General features: G+C 31.0%; 2 protein-coding genes and 1 long non-coding RNA gene across 6 annotated transcripts in view; 1 reads left to right on the top strand and 2 right to left on the bottom strand.

Annotated features, from left to right (window-relative positions):
* The window catches only part of LOC132945303 (DNA-binding protein D-ETS-3-like), a 58,645-nt gene extending 56,401 nt beyond the window's left edge, over positions 1 to 2,244 (top strand). For both annotated transcript variants that reach the window (XM_061015007.1, XM_061015006.1), the window contains one exon: positions 4 to 2,244. In XM_061015007.1, the coding sequence (XP_060870990.1) occupies positions 4 to 194 (191 nt within the window). In that variant the 3' untranslated portion in view covers positions 195 to 2,244. The remainder of the gene's footprint in view (positions 1 to 3) is intronic.
* Positions 2,245 to 8,777: 6,533 nt separating this feature from the next.
* LOC132944856 (uncharacterized) lies at positions 8,778 to 12,107 on the bottom strand. The gene is made up of 3 exons (XR_009664486.1): positions 11,686 to 12,107; positions 11,494 to 11,615; positions 8,778 to 9,605 (listed from the first exon to the last, which is right to left on the bottom strand). It is a non-coding gene; the product is annotated as an uncharacterized LOC132944856 (long non-coding RNA).
* A 2,695-nt stretch (positions 12,108 to 14,802) lies between these two features.
* On the bottom strand, positions 14,803 to 25,642 carry LOC132944928 (glucose dehydrogenase [FAD, quinone]-like). 3 transcript variants are annotated; one of them, XM_061014488.1, is made up of 7 exons: positions 25,605 to 25,629; positions 25,432 to 25,543; positions 21,329 to 21,535; positions 17,543 to 17,684; positions 17,303 to 17,431; positions 16,965 to 17,185; positions 14,803 to 16,321 (listed from the first exon to the last, which is right to left on the bottom strand). In XM_061014488.1, the coding sequence occupies exons 2-7, from the start codon at positions 25,435 to 25,437 to the stop codon at positions 15,182 to 15,184; spliced, it is 1,845 nt and encodes a 614-aa protein (XP_060870471.1). In that variant the 5' UTR covers positions 25,438 to 25,543; positions 25,605 to 25,629; the 3' UTR covers positions 14,803 to 15,181. The 3 variants fall into 3 exon arrangements, with proteins under 3 accessions (XP_060870471.1, XP_060870470.1, XP_060870469.1); XM_061014487.1 differs by having other exon boundaries at positions 25,432 to 25,642; XM_061014486.1 differs by lacking the exons at positions 25,432 to 25,543; positions 25,605 to 25,629 and adding an exon at positions 22,122 to 22,295.
* Positions 25,643 to 26,454: the final 812 nt, after the last annotated feature.

Genomic DNA, 26,454 nt, shown 5'->3' with positions numbered 1-26,454 from the left:
CAGGTAGCATATTTCCATCGGCGTCGTCGTACTGGACCAACCCGGGTGCCAACCTCTACTCAAACATCGCCGCCGCGTCCGCGTCGCATTCGATGGGCCACCATCACCACCACCCCGGTGCAAGCACCGGCGTCAGCCACCACACAGGAGTCTCACCGCACCTGGCCAACTACTCGCATTACGCGTCACCATGACCGTCGGACGTGCACTGGGCCGCCAGGTCGCTGCCCGGCACCACCGCGGCCCGGCCGCCGCCACATCCGTACAAGCCCATCGAATGAACAACCCCTATATAGCCACCGTTCACGTGTTTATTTTTCACAACGTTGTTTTTCATTCGTTATGATGAGCGCGGGGTGTAAATGTAAGGCCACTTTCGAACCGTTATGCTGTATCGTATTACACGTAGGTATTACGATTATAATATAGTAATGATAATAATCATAATCATAATAATACGATATAATTATAAAACTGACTCTCGGTTTGCATCTACCCGGGGTGGAGAAGAGGACCTACGAAAACGCGTGTTGATTTCATTGTACGCAAACAGATTTTAATTGTAAAATACCCTTCGTCTGTGCAACCGCTAAGTGTTGATTAGTCTTAGTGTACCTATTAAAAAAAAATTCTTAGAAAAAAAACTGACGCAAACCACCGTCACACACACACACACACACACACACAGGTTATGAGCTCGTGACAATCAACTCGTATCAACACTGTACACCGCACAAAAATATTAACTAAAAATTATCATGTTGAATATACCCATCACCGATCATCACCTTAACTATAATTTTGTTTGTATGTAAAACTACGTACGCACCCGTACATACATAATATAATATGTAGGCTACTGCTACTTTGAGTTTTATCGGTCAGTTTTTGGCATTTTAAATTAATGAATTTATTTCAGATGGTTCCGTGAACTGAACTCTCTACTTTGATTTTTTTAAGGAAAAAAACCAAAAAGTCTTAACTGTTTACTATTTATTATCGATGTAACTTTTAAATTGTTTAGCCTTTTTTATTGGCGACTCATATTCGTAACTATAAATTCGACTAATCTATGCTGACCTAACCTAATCAAAAATTGACTGAGAAAATGAGTGCAGTGCATTAATAATTTTATACTGTATGTGACGTGTTATACAACCCGTGATAATTCTATACAAGTACAAACTTATACATCCTTATTTCAGCCTAGCGCAATATTAATTATAATATTATGTACATAACTCTCCAATATAAGAAACCGACCACTAATGTACGTAATTTTATTGAAAAATAAAATATAAATACTATACTAAAATAATAATCATAAATTAAATATTTAAAGACGACTAGTACAAACAGAGTTTTAACAAAAATATTATTATTTTATTTTATAATAAAAAAATTAAATTTAAATGCTTGTAACTATAATAAACTGAACCACTCAGGTATTATTTGATATCAAATATATCGATATGTATATAATATAATGATATAAAATATGTATTAAAGATATGTACTGTATATCAATGAAAAACCAAAATTATTATTCCATTAGCATTTACAAGTACAAAATGTTAAAATACTATTGTATACTTATGTTACTAATTGTTATTACCTATTTAACAAAACATTTAATTGGAAAATCAATATTATTTGACAATTTATAACAATTATTCTAGTCATTTTGTGATTACAACTGGCAATTCAGATCTCGTTTCTTCATAAACAAACCCCTAATTTTTATAATTTAAAATATTAACAACAATGTTTATTACTATTAAAAATAATATATTTATAACCCATAATGATTGTACAAGTATAGTACAACATTTGTTTTGTTAGATACTTATGTATGAGTTATGACAATCTATCATAGCTAGATTATTTATAAAATAAAGTTTTAAATTTAAATGTATTATAAAATAATTTATATTAAGGAACTAAAAATACTTAGCTTTGTGCTAAAGTAAAAGTAAAGTGCAATATACATTATTATACATTTTTGTTTATAGATTTAAGAATATTTAGTTAGAAGTTTAATTTGTATGGATGTAATATTAATCTCTGTACAGGCCTAATACTAATAGAAGGCATCAAAACTAGTCTTAACGCTATTATATTATACATATGATCATTACATTAATTATAATAGTGTCATTAATAATACAATGATGACGTTACACATTGTAAATACAATTCCATATTGGAGAAGAAAATAAAACCATTATTATACTGTGTTTTTAATTGTTTATGTTAATTATTTCTAACTTGCAAATAATTATTGTTGATGAAATTTAAGGTTTGAATTTATCTGAGAATTTAAAACGTTGAATAGGTAGGTACCCAGAATAAGCACAATATTGTATGAATAAATGTATTTGGAAGAGCCCAGTCAGTCGGTATGAAGCGTGCTAAAATTTCACATAAATGTATACATAATATATGTATATTTGTGTAAGTGTAATATATATTATGTGTTATTGTATACAAACGTAAGAGGGTTGTTCTCAAGAATAATTTCAAACGCCACGTGGAACAATGACGGAAGAGGGAGGGGGGCCGGAAACGAAGGAAAAACTGAAGACATGAGCCACCACCACCCAACGTAGTATATAATACTATATATATTGTTCAGATTTTCTCCGTTTGTTGAGCATGAACATTAAAATGGGTAGTTTAGAACCGAGCAACAATGAATATGCATGAGCTATACTACTTGATATTTTTACCCTCGGAAGCTATAAAAAAAAAGTCCCACAAAACTTCGCATTGTATTAATCATAAGTGTGGCAGGACGAGGAGGAAGTAATTCACTCGTAATGTGCATTCCTTATCGGCATTGATGGAATTATAATTTTACAATACTTACGTACCTATATGACCTATTCTCCTATACACTTTCTGTATAATATTCTGAGTGGTTAAAGCGAACATTGCATTGCAGTATTTTATATTTTTGCAGTCAATAGAATCACTTTATAAGACCAATTCGACAACCACCGATCACCGTCTACTCGTATGAATAATTTGTAGTTTTATTGGAAATTAATACAGTTCAAGTAAGATAAATACATAATATATTATTATTACTACCTACTTTAATACCAATAGGTATACGCTAATTTCATAGTTGTTCGATATTGACCTGTAGTTAAGAGTACTAACATGATGTTATTACAAAAATCAAATACAAATACAAAAAAAGTTTACAGGAACAATATATAATTACAATAAATTACTACATTATATTATATAAAACAAAATATTATAACGAATATCTGCAACACGTTACACATTTAATTTAATAAAAAAACGTGCATTGTTTTGAATAAATTTAAATTTATTGTATAGGTAGTATAAACTAAAACAATATATTTTATAAACCTGGAACGTATATAGGTTATACCTACATATAAAATATTTACGTATTATAAGTACGTCTATACTTTCAATTTTTTTTAATAATAATAATAATAATAATCTTTATTGAAACAAAAGATATTATAATATACAATATTTACAAAAATAAGAGTTGGCAATTGCAGCACCCCCTATAAGCGAAGCTTGAGCTGGGGGCATGCTTCTCATTATTTAAAGTGAATGCATTATAAATGTTGAACAATAATCAATTTAAAAACAAAACAAACAAATTAAAATAAGAGTTTAATATTTTAAACTTAACAAGGTTAAATAAAAGATAGAATATTCTTTACGACAATCAACGATATTTATTTATAACTCAATAAGAAAATAAATTGACATGAATTGATGTTTTCGTATACATTTTTACCCCTTTCAGTTGACAAAACATAATATTTTATATAGTTTCGTCTACAACATCATTGAAGTACAGGAAAATGAAGAATACAACGGTTGTACCTCTTTGTCGTCCCAGGTAAGGCGGGAATCGGCGTAGAATTCACGCGTGTAAGATTAACAACAGCTACTGTTATATCCATCGCGTGTGTATAAATGCTATATATATATGCTGATATCAAGATAGAGAGAGAGAAAGAGAGAGAGAGAGAGAAATAGTGATAGGGCGTGCAGTAGTGGAGCAAAAAGACGGTGGCAAAGCACGTGTGTGGCGCGGGACTGGGAAGAGGTGGAGCGGGAAGCTTTTGTTATGGAAATGGTGGTAGGGCCAACCGGAAGTTGGTATCGACCACCTGCGCAACCAACCGACGTTTCCGGAACTTTCCTGGCACAAGATGGAGACAACGGCGGGACCACACCTACCCGTGCCAAAAGCATCACTACCCCCGCCGCCGTCTGCAAGCTTTTTCTATCCTCCCTCCCACCGGCGGCGACCCGACCGTTGCGCTCTCCCTCACTCCTGAATTTATACTCACCGACCCACTAATCCACCCACCCGTCGTCGTATCGCCACCCACACGCACAACACACCGTGAAATAACTGCGTAGGTATCGATTATACATAATATAACGAGCACCGGCACCGTTTGTGGTGGATGCCGGAGACGGCTACTTGCCGGCATCGGATTTCCTCGCCCATAGATATATATTGTGTCAAGTGGTACCTGCTACTTTCCCCGCCAGCACAGCGGTGCGAGTGGGCTCACTAGATTATTGCGTTATTGTTATTATTCATGATTCATACAAGAAATATTATTGTAGACAGATTCAAACTTCTACGGACCACTTTTTGAGTGACGACAAAATTTCAAAGACCGTTCGAGGAGAAATCATTATTTTACGTGTGAATTTTCGCTACCGTATGAATTTGACGAATTACAGAGACTTAAAGACGTACATAGCTCTATGGTCTATACTAAGCATTTTTTTATACATTAAAACGTATGTGGAATCGTATGTTAAATTTACAAACCTTAGGTGTTAAAATCAAATATGTTATACATTTTTATCTACAAAATAATTTACAGATTTTCATGAATTCGATCAATTTCATTCAAATTAAAACTTTAAATAGGTGCCTATTAAAAAAAAAATTGTGACGATGTACCTACGATATATTTTTAATTTTGGTCTCATCACTTATGAGGAACCTTGTATTAAATACTCAAATTATTTTGCTCACAAGATCATACGAAAATCAAAAATAAACCGAAAGCCTAAATTTAAAATAACTATAAATATTAAACAGCATAAAAAGGGGTACCTATAATATTTTGAAAAATTATATCAAGTCTAGTAAATGCTAGTATAGGTATATTTTATGAAAGTTTCCAATCACTATATTTAATAATTTTTGAATTAAAACGAAAAACAAAATCCCTCGGCTCAGAATCTAATAGTTACTGTTTGCAACTTTATAGATGAACTGAAAACTACCTATTAGGTCAGATATCGATTTATTATAATATCATATGGTAGGAGCATAAATGAAATAGTAATCAATAAACTATGAAAACATATATGAAGCCTGGTCGTAGGTCGTACCTAGATTAAAACGGATACCGATTTGCCTTTTTTAATGTTCTACCAATATCAAGAATTGAACAATTTAATAACTATGATGATATTTTAACTAATGATAATATAATTAATCAAACATAAATTGGTACCTATGTAATAACCACTACCTGCCTACCGCTCAATAATTAAAATAATATATTCAAGTAGGTAAATCTTTAACATTCACAGACAAAGGGTTTTCAATTTGTGTATGTACAGTATTAGTTATTTTAATATTTATTCTTTCAAATGCGCATTACTTGTATAAGGGCCTAATACCAATATTATTAAATTAACAATACACATTTAATAAATACCTATCACATAATTCGGTAAAAGTACGATAATTATAATCTTATAATTTTTCTGTATTCCTGTCAAATTGTTATATTTATTATGTAATTCTAAAATATTTAAAAATTTATATTCATGATAGCTTATTTTCACATAATCAACTATGATCGACTTATAATGTGTTAATTTAATTATTTAGTAAATGTACGAGATATTTTTTAAGAACCTTGTCTCCACAACAAGCCTAGCTTACGGAGACAATCATTTATATATAATGCCAAATTATAATATGTATAAATATTTGTAATTTTACATGTATGTATACATTTCTGTTTTAAATGAAAACAAATAAATAAATAAATAATAAATAATAATATGTGAATACTAAATCATCTGATATTTGACAATATAAGTAGGTACTAACCAAGTTGTTGTACCAATCAAGTTGTTACAAATAATATAATTGTATAGTCGGACTTGGTTAACTCGAAGTTGAAGGGACCAGCCAAAAAGTTCGAGTTATGCAAGGATAATAAAATTATAAGAAATTCTAGCAGAGATCGGGAAAAAGTTCGAGGTATCGATGATTTTCAGACTTCCAGTGAAATATGTTCGAGTTTACTAAGTTCAACTGTAATATATATTTGTTATTTAAACAATTTAGTTATCAGATAAGATTCATTTTAATTTAAGGATTTAATTACATAACTACAGGAGTAGAAAACAGCGTACCTAGCAGCATAGTTGTAGCAAAACCAGATCATACAAATGTCGAAGAAAGAGTTAACATTAGGTGTAGGCAGATACTAGATAGGTATATAGGTATATAGATTGATATCCTGGTGCTCTCTGTAGAATCATTATTCCTGCTACTGTACAGACCGTTATTATACATTTAGTTATTGTAATTTAGTTCCTATATATAATATCTAGTATCTACTCATAATATTTTCGAGTTTTAAATAATAGAGAAATCATATTTTCCGGAGAATGAGTGGTGTTGCAAACTGGTGTAAATCAATTTGAAAATAATATCACTGAAACCCAATTTGCAATTATTTGCAATTAATTTGCAAAATATTGATACCGGTTTGGAGTCGATCGGCCGAGTTGGTGGGGCAACTTCACTATCGTCAGCAGAGCGATTTCCCTAGTTTAATTTGATAGGCAATAATAATATTTATGGTTTTTCAAAAATATAAAATGTTTGTATAATGAAATGTACCTATTTCGTTTATATAACAATAACATAAAATACAATTTATTTTTTTGAACAGCGCTTATTTGTATAGAGTATAGACGTATAGACGTAGTAGGTATGTAGTTTTGCACTTGGCCATTTTGGTAGCTATAGTGGTATAAGCCGTAAAGCATAATATACATAGGTATTGTATTTTTGGGGGATATTTTTAACTAGGATTCATAATTTTGATGCTGGACTCGCTGTCTATTGTTAAATACGATAGTAAATTGGTGGGCGGGCTTGTACTCTAAAGCGAAAATTAAAAATAATGTTTTAAACATATTAATTAACCAAATAAAAATTAAGAGGAGTCAGCGCACCATTTATTTTCTGTCTTTGACGACATATTATTACCGATAATATTATTATGTAGACCGTATAGTGAATTATGCATAGTACTTACCTTTACCTATAGTCTATAATACGCAATGTCATAATTTATTGAAACAAATATTACATTTTTTTTATTTTTTTTTTGTATATTATCAAAAATAAATTTATTTTATTATACAAATTCAAAAAATATTAAAAATAATCGTATCATATATATTATGTAATATTAGCAAAAAAATTAATGAAGCATAATTAATCTGTAGGTATTGGTTTTATGACAGTGCCCATCACCTTTGGACTTTGGTTGTTTTTGAACAATACTTGAACATACTTCACGATAAGTACTTATTGACTACTCTATACCTCTACTTATAGTTTCCTTACTAACAATATTTTTAAATAGGTACACCACTACCTAAATCATATAACTGTTGTGTATCTATCAATAATTTTATCTTTTAGTATCTAACAATAAATATAAGTGGAAAATACAAAACTATATCGTGAATACAGCTGAAAACTATATTTGGGCCAATTTTATCTTTTGCTGCTAGGATATGCGATTTACATAGGTATATTATTGGAGACCGCACATCTGAGCAGCACCAATTTACTTAATATCAAATTTTAACCTAAGAACATTACCTGTGCCCCTACGTTGGCTTTTTTACGATATTTCAATTTTCATACAATTTATTAGCAATTTTAAATTGTAATAATTTACACGTTCATAAAATCATAAGTTATAACATAGGTGAATTCACTCTAATATTAAAAGTAATAACATCTGGTTGGTACTTGGTTCTGCTAAACTTAAATTTGCTATGTTACTCATGGGTCAGAGAGAGAAAACAAATAATGTGCTGACATCCTCTCAAAATGATTCTAATTTCTGTTCTGATTTGAACTCCAGTGTAGTTGCATCTCCTACCTCAATGTTATATTTATTATACTTACCTACCAATTTTCTTTATATATATTCCAGTTTTATTAATTGCACCTATAACCTGTTTATATAATATAATTTCATTGTTGTACAATCATTGTGAGTATAATTTGTATTATGAATACCTAATACGCTAATTTATTTTACAAACCACAGTACCACACATCAGTATACCCAAGGGCCGTTGCCGTTTAGTAAAGTATCTATAACTTCAGTAATAGTATTCACAATTCAAATACTTTTAAAGCACTCAAATATAGATTTTAAATAGGTACTTTTGATGAAAAGTATCTTGACAAAGCATCTAAAATACATTCTCAAAATATCTGTATTTATATAAAAAAATAATTTTTATTTAGATAATAATTATATTTTCTATTTTGAATTTTAAAAGATAAAAAAAGTATTAGTAGGTCAAAATTTAAGTGATATTATAAATATTAGTACTGAATCGGATGAAGTAGAATTGCCAAAATTGAAACTAAATCCTTCTCTTTCAGATGAGTTTAAAACTGTGTGGATAAGTTCATTTATAATTGCATGATGTGTTCAGCTACTTAATTATTAATAATAGGAAAGAAAAGTCAATCTTTATATTTTTGTACTATGAAAGGTAATACTAATATATTACAAAAAGTTTTAGACACTGATACTTTAAACAAGGATTTCATTTTGATAGCCACAAATACACTTTTAAAAGGAAAACATTAGATTTTAGGTATAATTCATTTGAAATTTAAAATAGTTATTATATGGACTCGTTTCTTTTCCTAGATGAAAGGAAAGAGCATTTTATTTGCTTACTTCAAATAACATATTAATGTTATAATATTTTAAGCTATTGCAACAAAACAAGTTTAAAATGTAATTTGTGTGTACGCTAATGATTCATTACAACTACGCAACACTGATTGTGGTTGTACGTATGTTTACATGCATTTTGTTACATCACTGATTCATATTTCTTTAACACACCTTCAAATGATTAAAGAGAATGGTTCTTTTATAATTCCTAAAAATATTCAGAATTATTTGATAAATTAAGTTATACTTCTTTATTATTTTAAATGTTTTTGATTAATTAATGTTATTTAAATATCTGTACAAAATCTAATAACTAACACTAAACCAGTAATAGATATACCATATTACAGCACTTAAGATATTTTTTTAAAAACTTTTGAATATTTCAGCATTTAATATATATATTATATAAAATTTAGCAATGTATACTAGTTGTGTACATAGTTTGTCATAGTTGAGGTGAGGCAGTCAATTTACTTATTTGTATGGCAGTTGAATGGTTGTAAAAGTACTTCATAATCAAATTGTAACCAGTAACATAAAACAAACCTATTATAAAGACAAAAATAAAAATATATTAATATAATAAAAAAATATACATTTGGGAACCCCCTTTTTTCACACATTCATTAATAATAATAATTAAATTAAATTATTTAATTTTTATACATTTATTTCAATTTTATAATATGATCTTAATATTAATGGATTATTAACACTGCAATTTGATCTCAAAGTTGCTAATTAAATATGTATTTAAGTATTTAATAATTAATTAGTTAACATTTTCTAAAAATATCAAATTTTGGTCACCCAATAAAATAAATTAAAGAATTCGATTTTACTCTATAAACATTAACAGAATGTCATACCCACATATATTATCTTCATCTAACGCATACGATACAAAGATGTATGCTCAACCTTCAGCAGTTCCAATTTGTTGTTGTTAGAGTGAATATTAGAGTGAATTGACTACTATCAAACTTCAAGATCATGTAAGAGCTTCTGTAATATTATCTGAGTTATCTCGTTTGTTTTTTACAATATTTTAATTTTTAAATATTAATATTCTACGCGGATGACACAGCAATTGTGGCTTCCAATGAAAACCCAATCATTGTTTTTAGTATGTTACAAAGACAACTCAACATAATTGACCTCTGGACAAAAAGATGGAAAATTAAAATTAACGAATCCAAGTCCTCCTTTATTACATTCACCCTAAGAAAAGGATCTTGCCCCTTAGTCACAATGAACAACATCCCAATCCTCTCCTACTCAGAAGTTAAATATCATGGTCTCATCCTCGACAATAAACTAACCGGGAATCCTCACCTAAAAGCCAAACGAAAAGTCTTTAATACACGTCCCCACCACCTTAGACCCCTACTGAAATCTAAAATGAATATAAATATCAAACTACTAATTTACAAGTCCTTACTCAGGCCACTATGGACTTGCGACGTTCAATTATGGAGTGCCGCTAAACCTTCTAACACCCGTACAATCCAAGCCTTTCAGTCAATATGCCTTTGCCTAGTTTCATCTGTACCCTGGTACTTAACCAATAACGATCCCCACAAAGATCTTAAAGTCCAAAATCTTAACCAAAACTCTAAATTATATTACACCAGATTTCACAATAAACTTCAAGAACACACAAATCCACTAATCTTTAAACTATCAATGAACACACTCCCCGATAACCCGTGCCGCAGACTCTAAAGACAATGGTATAGAGATCTGCTTCTTTAGTAGGCGAGCAGAATAAGTGCTGGATGTTGCTACCAGGTAACACCTTTAAAAAATTTAAAAATGTTCATTGTTATTACCATCACTTTATAGGACCACTGGGTATTCTCCCTAATCTTAAGATTCATGTCAACCTATTATTACTATCAATTATCAAATCTACTAATTGTACATAGAAAATTGTATAGATTGTAGATGTTTCAATAAAATAAAAAAATAAAAAAAATATTAATATTCTACACCTAGTGACTGGTACTATTAAATTGATTAATAATTAAAATATTTTACAAAACAAATGAGAGCACTTAGACACATAGCACATGTTTGTATCTTTAAGTTTAATTATAGGTCAATATATAATATGGGGGCCGGGGAGCTGTAATGCAAATCGCAGTTCTCAATAATACGAAAAAAAAAAACAAAAAAAAAACAGGTCAATATATAATATTTAAGCTAATTAGGTCTGATGAACATACATTTTGGTATGTTATGCAATAGTAAGACAGGTATCTGTAAGTTACAACAAGTATGCGGAAAGTATATATTCTTATAAATGATTGCAAAAAAACAGCACTCCAATATGCAACATATTCAATATAAGAAACATAAAACGGTAATATACAAAATACATAAATTGCTCACTTGTGGTAAAATAATATAATAGTTAAATTAAAATAATTACTTCAGAATAATACCACTGAAATTATGTTCAACCAAAGTTCCCAAATATCCATTAATCACATTATTATCATGTAAATTATCGACTAAATCTTATAGATTATATTCTGCATATCAATATATCATCTGAAAAAAATATAGTTTAATACAAATAAAAAATAATATAATTAATTAAATAAATAATTCAAATACTTACCATTAACAATAATATTATTCATAAATGGAAATTCTGTGTTTTACTGTAAAATTAACACAACAAATTCCATTATATTGTAATGACTGCAGGGACATTTATTTTTTATTCTTTCATCAAGTGTAAACCAATCTAATATATTAGAAACGGATTCCTTACGCCTATAACTTAACGTTCATTAATCATTCTATTTACTATGTAAAATGGTAAATCACCATTCGTAATAAACAAAAAACATTTAAACTTTTTACACATTAATTAATAATTATTAACCACAGCCTAAGATATCTAAGTCCTTTTTATGATAGAACAATAAATTAGTTTTATTAACTAACAATTTTCAATTGTAAATTATAAATTATTAAATTTTTATCAGCTGTGATTATAACAAACACGGTTTAAGATAAGGGATATCTGTTATCTCGGAGGACACAACTGCCCGATGCGCATTTAAAAATACTGACAATCATTATTTTATTTTTTCCCTGATATTATTTTCTTGTCGGCACCACTGTAAAAAAAGTAACATTTTCTAAATTTTAGATTCTGAGCAAAGTGATGAATGTATTGATTTTACAATGATGTGTGTTTTTTTAAATTTTTTTTTTGTGTCTGTCATCACCTTTTAGGACGGTAAAAGTGCTTGGATTTTCTTCAACAGTAACTTTTCTGATAGGAAAGTGAACCTAGTTGGCACTTAGGGGAGTCAAAAGTAAAAATTTCTCAGTAGTTTTCAAACGCGACGTGAAAAACAAAAGAAAAATTAAGAGAAAACGGGAATTTTTATGCAAAATCTGTTTTTTGAGAAAATCGATTTTGGTTTTTGCTGAAACTCTAAGACAAATGACCGTAGGTACATTCAATTTTGACAGAATGTTTATATTAGCATTTTCTATACACCAAAACATTTTCTAAATATTTTGACTTATTTTGAGCTGTTTACGGATATTTTCAGTTTCCATTTTTTTTTAGTTTTTTTTTCTAGAAATATCAATAAAATGTTATCTGTTGGGTAAAAAAGATTGAAAATTTAATGGAAGGCTCCTAGGTAATTGTTTCAAAGGCAGATAAAAAAAATTAAAAATTCTTAGTCACAGTTTTTATTTATAAGCATTTAAAGTTCAAATCTTGACAAAATACAGAAAAATCACGAAAATTAGCAAATTATTTTGAGTTGAGAATTCATAAAAATTTTTCTTTTTAAATCTAGGATTTGGAAATGCAATACAAGATTATCCATAAGTTTGTCTACCTTTATCAAAAAAAAACTGATTATTATTTGACTACAAGAAAGTCAAATTAAATTTTTATGAGCGTTTGAAATTCATATTTTTACAACATTTGATATTCACTCGATATCTCATGTAACGATTTTCTTATTTTGTTGTAATTAAAAAATGTATGACTGCAGATACTTAAAAATTTCACTGAATGTTTGTATTAGCATTTTCTATACATGATAAAATTTTGAAAATAGTTTGACTCTTTTTGAGCTGTTTACGGACATTGTCAGTTTTCAATTTTTTTAGTTTTTTTTTCTATAATTATCAATAAAATTGTATTTGTTGGGTAAAAAAGCGTGAAAATTTAATATAAGGATCCCTCCTGATATATCGTTCTAATAGCGGTTGAAAAGTATTAAAAATACATAGGCACAATTTTTTTTTATAAGCATTTAAAGTTCAAATTTTGACAACATTTATCAACTTTATAATTTAATAATTATTTTGTAGTTAAAAATGTATAAAATGTTCAACTTTTATAGCTAAGGATTGAAAATTGAAAACAAGGCTCTTAGGCTCCACATAAATAAGTTATATATAAATTTCTTTATTCACAATAATATCATCAAATATACTTGGTAGTATCATAAGCTGACTGACCGTTTTCGCTCAGAATCGTTTTTCTTATACAATGATATTATATCATTGAATTCAAATTTAACACCATCCATTACAGTGACCCACTTGTAACCTACTGTACAGCAGAGCGACATCCACTTACCCACCTTTTTTAGTAGTTATAGCACAATTTAAGGCGTCAAAATAAGCTCCTTCCTTTTATAAATCAAAGAAATATAATCGTCGTTCTAAAAACTGTTTTCAATCCCTTTGACAGTTAAAACTAATATATTTGAAAAATTTGTTGGCAAAATTGTTACTTGATGGTACCGTTAAATATCTAGCTTAGTTTTGAAGTTCACTCGAAAATCTTTACACCACAAAATTCACTAAACGTAAAATTTGTATTAAAAAGCCATCAACAGGTATGCCGCCAATACCTAATTTCGAAAAAAAGTAACATTTTCCAAATTTTTTTTCTATTATCGAATAGATCACCATTTTCAAACTATTTTCAAATTGTGTACATAGTTTGATATTATATTATTGACTACCTATTGTATTATTAATATCATTTAGAACATAAAATACGGTGAGACTGTGGACTCCATAAGTTGGCACAGTCCCGATTTCCCGATAGGTCTATCCACCCCTTCTTATTGTTAACTATACAGGGTGTTTCTGAAATGGATGAGGTAACTAGTATATGCGTACTCAATGTTATGGCCCAATGAAGATTTTTTTTAAATTTTTTTTCTATTTTCAAAATTTGGGTTTATACATATTAATTTTAGAACATTATCTTAAATGTAAAAAAGAATAGTTAAGTTGTATTTTTTGCAAAATTCCCATACGAATCGAGGTCACATAATTTTCACGCTTGTCGACAGTGGTGATAGTTTTTTGTTGTTATTTAAAATACATGATTAACTAACGCATTATTTTACAATGTCACAGTACAATTATTACTCACTTTTAAACGTTGAATGACTTTATACACACCTTACGTCTACACCGGTTTATCTACATAATTGTAGTTACAATTTATTAATGGCAGTATGGCACTAATAATACAATAATATATGATAATGAATTGAACAATATTTAAATGCATAAATGGTAAAATAAATAGTATAACGGCTGCAGTAGTACATGATGCGTTAATAAAATTACTGAAATTTGCTATTTTAGGGTGGTTACAGGGTGCACTTAGGTACTATTATTTTTTCTAGATTTTATTGGCAAGCCACATAAAATAATCAAACGCGCCAGTGGCAAATGTAAACAAAAAATGTTAAAATATTTTAGTAAAAAAATCACAATAAGTATAATATAATAAATTAATATTATGTTTGGAGTTAATGTATATTTATTATTAATGGATGTATAAAATCGGTATGAATGGCAAAACCTATTTCCAACTACCAGCACTTTCCAATTTTTTAATTCATTAAAATATTAAATAATATACAACCCTCCAACACTATACACGTTATGCAATACATACGTGTATTTGTAATGAAGAAAAAAAAAACGGTCTGACGATGACAAGAATTGGACCGCTTTGATTGGTGCCTCCAATAAAAAATTCGATTGGTGCCAGTCGCTTGGATCAATATTCTTAACGCTGATTATAATATTATTACAGCTCAAATTATCTACAACGTCCGTACGTCCCAGTCCTCTTTAATCATGTCGGACGCTTTTTCCGCGATCATGATCGTCGGGGCGTTGGTGTGAGCCGCCGGCACTTCCGGCATGATCGACGCGTCCACCACTCTCAGGCCGCTCACGCCGTGCACGCGCAACCTCGGGTCGACGACGGCCGTCGGATCTGTGGCAGGTCCCATCTTACACGTGCCGGACAGGTGATAGATCGTAAACGATATCTGTCTGGCGGCACACTTCCAGTACGCGTCCGTGTCGAACACGTGTTGCGCGCAACCGGGAATCGGCGTTTCCAGGATCGTGGCGTTGAGTGACCTCATCGGGCCCGTGCGCAGCATCTGCTGGACGAGCCGGACTCCGGCCACGATCACGTCCAGGTCGGCGTCGTCGGCGAAATAGTTGGGGTCGATCAGCGGGTGGTGGAACGGGTTGGCGTCCCTCAGCCACACGCGGCCGCGGCTCTTGGGACGCATCACCATCGGGAACACAGTGAACCCGTCCATAGCCTCGGTGGCCCGATACACTGCGTCGTACAGATCGGCCTTCATGCCGCACAGCTTGGGCATCAGCTCGTGGGACGAGTACATTCCCGTCACCAGCAGCAGCTCGAGATTGGGATGTCCGTCCGTCAAGTCCGGACTGTTCACGTCCACGAAAGACAGGGCTTCAGGTCCACCAGGCACTGTATAGAGGCCGTTGTGGTTCTGCAGCAAGTCGTTCAGAATGTTCGGGTCACTGAATACCCTGTGGAGCCTTATCGATACTGTGTCGTTCACCGTCGCCACCAGTCCACCCAGCGACACATGGTCCATCAGGTTCTCGCCGACCGGCAAGTCCGTCACCAACGGGATACGGAGGTCCGCCAGGTGTTGTTTGGGCCCGATTCCGGACAACATGAGCAGCTGTGGTGTGTTTATGGCTCCACCGGAAACAATCACCTCCTTCCGGGCATACACTCTAGTTTTTTTTCCGCTCCTGACGAACTCCACGCCGATCGCTTTCTTCGTCGATTCGTTTATCAGTATCTTGGTTACTGTGCTGAACTTTTTTACGTGCAAGTTTGATCTCCTTTTTGCTGGGAAAAGAAACGCAGCGTTCGTACTGTGTCGGAGACCGTTTTTCATGGTGGCCTGGAAAAATATTTAATAATTATACTGTAATTTTTTATGTAAATTTTGTAACTGTACATTATATATTATACACTACCTATATCAGAATAATATTATTTTTGTATTTGTGAGTAATGTGGTGGCATATATTATGTAGTTATGTATTGGTTTACACAATAGTGTATGCCGTATATGATTATTAATGATAACCTATACACTTATTCAAAATTTTAGTTTTTTTTTCAGGAAGTCCACTTTACTTTTTTTATTATTGGTTAATAATGTGATAATATAATAATATAATATAAGACGTATGTAAAAATTTAAAATAATCGAAAATTTTAGTTTTTAACTCATACCAATATACCATATTTTATGCAAATACATAGTCTTTCGTGCCAAACGTGCTCTTGCCAGATAATTAATAACGTTTTTACATATTAGCTATATGAAAATTACTTAAAACATAGCTATCGAAACATTCGAAACTATATTCTTACTTCTTGATTTCAAGACTTCTAAGATTGAAAAAAAAAAGGAATTAAGTGTCACACATAATATGGTAATGATTTTTTTAAATATTTTTATAATGTTTTTAATGTTCACAAATCCGTAGTGTTAAATGTTAATATTATTTACGGATACCGTTGATTCGAAATTTTACCTGTAAATAATTGATCCCGACTTGTTTCTCTCCGTTGACGTCTACAACAGGAAGTCCGATTTGCGACCCTGCTTCCACAAAAGCCTTCGCTATTGGAGTCCTGTAAGGGACGTCGGACACCGACAACAATCCGTTTCTTCCGTGATAATCCGGCTCGGAGTGAGACAAGTTGGCGTTTTCCGATTTGATGAAATACTTCAGAACGCTGTTGTAATCCCAACCTATTAAAACACGTATTGAAACGTATAATGTTTTGAGTTTTTAAACACAAACTCGACCAAATTTCTGCAGTCAGCAATTTGCAAATTATATTAGTGATAAACGATTTGTAAATTTACCCGTGTTTCCCATATCCGCCCAATTGTCGTAATCCTTTCTGTTACCACGTGTATATATCATGTAATTCAGCACGCTACTGCCACCCATGACTTTGCCTCTGGGAAATTTGCATCGATTGCCTTCGAATCCTATAAATTGGGTAACGTCAAACGTTTGTTGTGAGTATACAAATATGTGAGTATAATAAGTACCTTATTAATTGACAGCAAAATATTATTGGTTTGTATGGATAATATTACCTAGACACGAGTTGTTCATCGGAACTGTTCTGTATTTCCAATTAATCGAGGCAAATTGCAAAAACGGAGCGGCCAAAGGCACGTCCATGATGTGTGAGGCTTGTTGTCCTGCTTCGATCAACAGCACCTGCCATTTTTGGACCTAGTCACCGAACATAGAACAGTATCATTTGTTAAACAGCAGTATAAAATGCTAGGCGAAATAGATTAACGGGCTTCCAACCCATCGCGGTCCTATCAAATATATTTAACACCAAACTGGTGTTTAATTATTATTACTAGTTATTACTTATTATTAGTTATTATTAGGGTTGTTTATCTGTAGGAAAGTGCATTTTTTTTGTGATTGTGGAACGTAGCTTTATAAGTACATAATTTGAATTATGTAACTATACGAAACCATTTATGAAACTTTTATTTTGCAATTTTTGACTTTTTAGTTTTAAAGGTCATTTTTTCGCATTTTTAGGTTATATTTTCTTGTTTTAGTTCATTTATCCGGTATTTTTAATTAAATTCCGTCAATTGACATGTTTGAAAAACGTTTTTGTCCAATGCAATAGTAAAGACTAAAGATGAACGTAGTTAAATATATTTAAGTTACTTAATTATTTTAACTAAATAAATACATAAAAAAAAAATTTAAATAAATGTATTAAGTGAATAGCATTATACAACATTCAAATTCAATCAATATGTTTATTATTATTTTTTTATTAAATAAACACATTTTTATGCATAAAATGTAATTTATTAATATATAATATCTTATATAATATCAATGTAAAATATATAAAAATTAAATTAATAACCATTTTAAGAGAATTTTATACTATAATTTTTAGCATTTGACATTGCATTTTTTAAGGTTTTTTAGTGCATTAAATTCACAGCCCTGGTTATTACTGTAATATTGTATGGAAAATTCTAACGTTTTATCAAATATGTTGTTGATTGTAAGGTTGTGAATTCAATATTGATAGAAAATAGAAATCGTGGGGAGAGGAGGGTAATAACCAAAGTATTTTTTATTTTTATAATATAATTATCTGTTTTGAACTTGAAATATTTTTTTTAAAGCAAAGTAAAACATTATACCGTAATTATGAATAAAAGAAGTTAACCTTTAAAATATTATGAAATATACGCTTACAATTATTTGACTAAACCTATGAATGCTGCTAATATATATTTTATAATCAATGGTTATTATAGGTACCTATGCATGTTAAATAATATCACGCTCCCCAAGGCTGGAATATATGAAAATAAACAGAATACTTAAATTAAATTCGTACTCTACTAAGTATATAGGTACCTACAAAATAAAAACATCCAAATGTTATAAATTCACAACCTGACGGTAAGTATATCACGTCAACACGTAATACTATGTCTAATGTCATATATGGGTATGTGCTGTTTCCGCCAAAACTTGAAATAACCGATTCTGCCATCGGCGGTTTCCACCAGGTTAAAAAAGGTTCGATTCCCTTTTCCGCCAATATACCTGCTATGGTAAAATTATTATAATAATATATTCCATAGTATTGGATATTATCCATATTATTTGTAAGGTATATTTAAGTTTTAACTTGAAATAATTGTACTTACATCGTTTATATGACAACATTAAATATTGATAATATATTAATAATTAAATAAATACATTATATTTTCTCATAGTTTTAATAAATAAAAAAATAATTTTCCCTTTTTACCAAAAATATGGAATATATTACGGTGAAGCCCAAAAGCGCAAAACGAATTTGCGCTTTTGTTCTTTAGTAATCGTAGAAAAGCGCAAAAATAAATTGTATTACCTGATACAATATTGTACCAGCTGTTACTCTATAGGTTTCATTTTAAAATTATTAATTAATAAATTAAATTAAATAGGTATACAACATAGTATTTTTTTAGAATATATTCAAAAATACAACAACAGTGTCGATCACTGTTCAGATGATGTTTAGTATTATTTTAGTTTAATTTAGTATTTAGTATTATCGAATTTTATCGTAACGCCTAGGACAATCTTGGTACAGACAAATTGGAAAATTGGGACTTAAAATTGACTACGGCAAAAATAAATCAGAAATTTCAAATTTCAAATTTTTAAAGTATTTTTTTGGATTGGATTTTTTACATTCTACTGAAATTTCTGATGCGTTTTATGAACTATTTTCTATTGCTCCTGACAATTTAGCAAATTTTATTGAAAATGACAGCAGATATTCACCGCACCTGTGGGCTGTGTTTTATACTAATTACTATTTATTCATTTTATAATCACGAATAGCATAGTATTATTAACTTTATGATTTTAATAAAATACACTTTTTTCTATAAAATTAATTTACGCTTATGGGATATTTATTTTTGCGCTTTTGGATTGCGTTTGGGTCATATTTTGCGCTTATGGGCTACAGCCATATATTATAATAATTTTGCCTTAGCAGGTAATATTTGTGGAAACGGGAATCAAACCTTTTTTGGGCGATTGTAAACTCGGCCCGAGGAAAAAAGATGTACTAAAGCTCTATTGTAAACTCGGCCCCGGGTTTTTACAGGTAAAAATGACTGACGTGTAAACTCGGCCCGAATAAAAATATACGTACAATATTTTTGAGAACCATTTAGCATTATCCAGAGGACATCTTGAGGAGGCGATTCTCTTTATCCTCCAAAAATTATTTTCAATTTCATATTATTATTCATAGTATGAAATTCGTTATATAAATGTTAAATTGTATAAAAATATAAGTAATATGTTTCAGTATTAAAAAATATAAGTAATATGTTTCAGTATTAAAAAATATAAGTAAAATATATTTGCAGAATAAATTATATCATGCATATTATATTCTATTGGTCAAAATTTCCGGTCCGAATTTACAATCGATCTATTTTATTACCTAAAATTTCCGGGCCGAGTTTACAACAAAAAAGGTAACCGTGGGCCCAGTTTACATTTTGCCCCTTTTTTTAACCTGGCGGAAACAGGCGAAGGCGGAATCAGTCATTTCAAATTTTGGCGGAAACAGGTAATTCCCTCATATATATATTGGTAAATGGACATTCCCCCCCATTTTTTAAACAGTTTTTTATTGACAAATATCATTGAATTTAATAACACAATATTATTTATTATTTAATATGAAATTATTTTTTTTAAATAAAATATAAAATATATAAACATTTTTTTATTTTCATAAATATATAATAGATTATAAATGTATATGTTTGATCAACTAAACTTCTTGAAACAATACAAATGTAAAAAAAAAATAAGTATAAAATAACATAATATATAATTAATAATTAATAAAAATGGCTATAAATATTAAATTCTGACATAAAAATGATACATTATGTAAAAAACATTTAATTACTGATTCTTTTGTTATTTCTAAACACATATTTTTTAGCCTTTGTTCATACTTTTTTTTTTTGTTAAAACTACTAGTTTGGATATTTAACAATTTAATAATTGCTTTTGAATTTGAATCAAGTAGTTCAGTTGATCAAAAATATACATCTATAATTTATAATATTTATGAAAATATTTTAAAATATTAGACAATAGGGAAAAAAATGATTTCATACTCAATAATAAAATAATATTATTAAATTGTAAACTTTAAAAAAAAAATGGGGGGGGGAAATGTCTTACTTCACTGAAAACAGTCAGGGGGGAATGTCCACGGCTCATATTATATATAGCAATTTTTAAAAATATCGGAACGCATATATTATAGGTATTATAGCCGTATAGACACTCACTTCGGACAGTCTGCTCGCCACTACCGATCCAGCGCTTCCGGCCCCGACCACGATAAAATCGTATTCCGGAAGCACCTTTGCCCGGTCGACGGTTTCGTTGGATTCCCATACCAGTGTTTCTCCCAAAAATTTCAGTGCCGATTGGAATAGCGGCGGATAGGATGGTGCAGCCGACGATACGCTTTGGACGATGACCACGAACGAGCACTGCAACAATAATAAGACAACAACTGTCCGCGTCTGAAAATGTAGCGAAGCGGAAACCATAATAATATATTTTCGCGAATTCACGATTTCGGATTTGCTGGTTCTGACGACTGTCACGTGTACGATGGACGTCGGGTTATAACCGTGACCAGCGGGCAAATGTAGACGAAATTCACGAAAGACTTCGCAGCAGCCCCGCGCGACGATCTATCTTAATATTATATAATATTATGTGCTTATATATTTTTTTTAGTCTAAGAGTCATTGGACTGCTGTCAGACATATAATCACGTGGTCGTAATACATGCCTGAATTGGATCCGATATTAACCTATCGTAAACTCACTCGTTACCAATGGCATGCTAGTCGAAGGCCGTTCTGTTAGTAACTGCAAATAACTCGTTTCTCGTTAATTTATTTTCCGCTTCTGCAGATGCTCGCAAGATAAAAACGTTCGAATGTTTTAATTTATATTGTTATTAATATTGCACTCGCGATTTACCATTTAGATAATATTTTAAACGTTCTACGGATTCGTGTGCCTACATATTAGTAAAATAATAGTATAATATTTAGACATTTTTACTTGAAATATATTTTTTGTCACGCCTGCAATGGAAGTTTGGTTTTCGATAGCGGTTGAAGCGTTGGAAAGGGTCCTTTTTATTCCAGCGGGCGGTAAAGTGGGAATTCCTAATAGTGCCAGGCGGTTAAGTGGAAATCCCCAAAAGTGCTGCGCGCACATTTCACCCTGCACAAACAGACACTGAAGTCTATACCACGGTTTTCTGTCCTCACAAAACATAAACTTTTGGTAACATCTTATAATCATATTATAACCTCCATGCGTGACGCTTAAAATAAATAAAATCAAATCGTTTCTTTCATGAAATATTGTTGTCGTACAATTATAGTCTAGACCACGGTTTAAGATATACATGGTTGCCCGACGAGCTATGATAAGGCGGCATTGGATTTAAATCGTACCCTCGGTGCTGGCGCTTCTAGTGGACTATTTTATAATTTATAATATTGTAATACGATCATTATATAATATATTTGTATTGTATATTATAGGTATAACATAACAATTATCATTAGTTTTAATTTGAACCGATATTAGCGCTATATGCGGGGGCACCTGTAGATCACGTGACTTTTCGATTCAAACCATATGCCGTGTGATATCATTTTTCTAATGGGCGTTGGGCAACCATACTATCTTAAATCGTGGTCTAGACTCTAGTTGTTGCATAGCGATCACTGCATTACCTTTACCGTGGTCGATGAATTCAGAGGCGTGACAAAAAATAGTATGTGTGGCTCGTGCGGGAAATCAATTTCTGTCTTGGGCGAAATGCGGCACGAGCCCGCGATTGAAATAGCTCACTTGTCGCCCTTGCCACACAATATACTATTTAATGCGCGCAAATGTTTTGTTACATTTTCGGTATCTGTGCACACTATTAGGCCAATAAAATTGCAGGCAAGATATTTTTAATAATTAACGAAATGGTTGTAATCAACGGATTGGTACGGATATATTTTTTTTAAAGGTGACGAGCGATAGCACAAATATAGGGAATCTGCTATAGCGGTACAACGAGTATTATAGCCTATGTAGGTATTGAGTATATAAAAATACCTATATAATTTAGTAACGTGACCGTTCAATGACCTTTCGGTTATTGCTAATACAACATTATTTTTTAGCACGCCCGATTTTATGTTATGCTTATAACTGCTTAACCCTGATTGGTTATATTCGATCGTCAACGAAATTGTGTTTTGACAACTTGTTAACAAGTTGAATGCCTTGTCGCCTTGAGTATCATATGTGATACACTCAAAACTTACCACTATTGCCCTTAATATTTTACCTATATACTTGCCAATTTCGTCTTGAGTATCATATATGATGCTCGACATTTTTTTAGATTATTTGTTTATTTATATCTAGGGAATTTCCCACGTCAGAAACACTAAAAAAAAACTGAGTATCATATATGATACGCAGCCCGATTTCATAAAGCTACTGAGTGCACATACGATACTCAAGGCGTTCGTGGCACGATCAGTGAAATTAGTAGGGCAGTCAACGTAAAAAAGTATTCTGCGTTAAACCGGCTATTATAATAATTATATTATATTAGCTGATCCTGTGCACTTCGTTGCCCGTTAAATGTATCAACTCTATATGACTCAAACTTTGTTCAGTTGGTTATTTAATATTCGGTGTATAGTGTTCAAAATTGATCTTAACTTTTCTGTTGCCCGGAATAAAAATTCTGATTCGCATCAGTACATTATCAGGTAGACAATCTACTTGCGGTAAATCGCGGACCCCGTGCTGTTTGTACGTAAGTGTATGATTTAACTCTAAAGTACCAAAGTTATACCGAGTTTGTCGTTTTTACTTAATTCCACCTACGGTGGATTAATATAATCAATTAATACAAAATCCTATTCTAACCTAACCGTACTGAAATCCGATGAATAAAAAAACCAAATTAACCCTTTTTAAATTAGCTTATCTTCATCCCAGAGGTCTAATCTACCCACAGACATTCATTTATATATATATATATTGACAAAAAATAATAATACAAATCCACAAATAAGCCCGATTAACAAATAGCAACCAATATATGATACACTATTATTATTTTAATCTGCAACAATAAACTAAATTTTTATTTTATTATTTAGTTTACTTTTTTCTGGACAGATCGCCACTATTGTATTTTTTATATCCAGATTTCCTACTTTTCCGATGGATTTTCCCAAAATAGATTTCTTTCATAGAAACCGTCTCTGTGAAATACTCTTTCGTTTTAAAAAAAAAAACAAGAAGATCTGATAATTAGTTCCAGAGTTTAGCCTGTACAAAGATTTTCATTTCACATTTATATTGTGAGATAATATTGCGATGTGCTTAAAATTAAATATATGAACGCAATGATATGAAGATTATTTATACATAATAAACGATTAGTATAATTTATGTAAATTAAGAACACGTTTTAAGGTGATTACCGGTTGGAGCAGACAATTTGGAATATTGACAATTTATTTTGTATAGAATGTCCATGTGCATTATATCGCATGGCATCTACCAGATATTATCACTTATTTTATTGATGTTTTTATATTAGAAATATAATTTATTGTTTCCTAATATTTGAAAAATTATTAAAATTTGATACAGAATCACAGGGTAGATATTTTTTGGGTTATTTATACTAAACAAAAAAGCTATTTGAAAATTGTAAGCAATGTTAGCAATAATAATACCTATCAGGCCCGGCTCAAGGGGTAGGCGACATAGGCCCACGCCTAGGGCGGCACTTAAGCATTATCTTAGTAAGAGGGCGGCATTTTCAAAATATTGATAATATTATATTGTTAGGGGCGGCAAAATTTGATTTTGCCTAGTTCACTGTTTTTGCTTGAGCCGGTCCTGATACCTATCAATATTTATCGAAAAAATCTTAGTAAGTTTTAATCGATTCCGGAAGGCTGAACTGCTGAAGCCTCCCTCCAAAATACCCCCTAAAAACGTTTATGCCTATATTGGACTCAAACTGCAGAATTATCCCAATTGCATGTATATTTTACTCTTAGAAAATAATTCTTCTATTGAACTCACTACATCGGTTGATGGCGTCAATTACAATAGTTTTAATTGTACATAGTAAAGTCTATATTATTATTAATTTGCTTCTGATTGTAAAATAAATATCTACAATTTAGTAAATATAATGAAATACATAGGCACCTAATAAATAAATAAATATTTATAAGTACTACATAACCTAATTTTTCTAATCCACTTATAATATATATATATTTATTATTATTTATTAACATATTTTTACTTAATATTAATTACTTACATACATATTTTTATTCTTGAATCTTGGGCCTTTTTATCCCTATTGTTTCAATCGCTTCAGCCCCATATTGAGTTCAATAAGCGGCGATTAGTATATTTTAATACGTCATTTACTGTAAGTATATTGCAGGAATAATGTTATTAAGTAATTAATTAATGTTTCGTTGAGTTTACTCGTGTTGTTGCCTTGTTGGTGGATGTCAAAATTACTGCCATCATGGTGCCATTTTGATAATACCTGCGTATATAATAATTTGGACGCTGTAGCCAAAAAGTGTTGAGTGTGTATATTTATTATTGTTCAACTATACCGAGTGATTCATTTATCATGAGTATAAAAATCGAATTTTGGACGAATAGTGTTTTGAGTTATAACTTATAAATATTTAAAGTTTCGATGAACGGAATGGAGTGGTACAGAGGTACCCCACAAAATGTTGGCCCACTACTCTCATCAAAACTTTAAATATTCTATTTCAGAATATAGGTATGAAATAAATATGCATAATATGTTGTTATTTAAAAGGGTAAAAACAACAGTAACAGATATAATTGTTTTCAAAAAAGTTGTATCGTAACCGGCTTATAGTCATGTAAAATAAATATTTTATGTTAAGTGGACCACTCCGTATATATAGTGCATGTATACTGTATAATGTATACACAGGATGTAAACAATATTATTGAGCAGTGCATACCTATGGCATTATGTACAAAAGAATATATAAAACAATAATACTATGTATGTACAACGGATTGAGATGATAAACCTAACATGAACATTGAACAGTAAAGTTATAGTGGAACACGCACTCAGTACAACCTATTCGCGTATATAATAAAAGTGTCGGTGGTGGGCGATGTGCATTAAACTGCTTAAAAATATATTCTTAACACTGTATAGACCATATCATAATAAACTACAAGTATGTACCTTAAATAATATATATACCTTGAACAGCACGCGAGTTTGATAACAGATAACCGTCGGTCGTGTCGCAAATATAATAAAATATTATTAGAA

This window comes from Metopolophium dirhodum, chromosome 5 (assembly GCF_019925205.1).
Source record: "Metopolophium dirhodum isolate CAU chromosome 5, ASM1992520v1, whole genome shotgun sequence".
Lineage (NCBI taxonomy): Eukaryota > Metazoa > Arthropoda > Insecta > Hemiptera > Aphididae > Metopolophium > Metopolophium dirhodum.
The sequence above is the reverse complement of the archived record's forward strand: the minus strand, read 5'-3'. Positions and strand labels throughout refer to the sequence as shown.

Excerpts from the sequence above, each read along its gene's own strand:
- LOC132944928 (XM_061014486.1), bottom strand. The coding sequence starts at position 22,280 with ATGTGCGCGCAGCACTTTTGGGGATTTCCACTTAACCGCCTGGCACTA. Across the intron at positions 17,685-21,328 it reads TGGCGAGCAGACTGTCCGAA|GTCCAAAAATGGCAGGTGCT; the intron begins GTGAGTGTCTAT and ends TTCGGTGACTAG. Across the intron at positions 17,432-17,542 it reads GATGAACAACTCGTGTCTAG|GATTCGAAGGCAATCGATGC; the intron begins GTAATATTATCC and ends CCCAATTTATAG.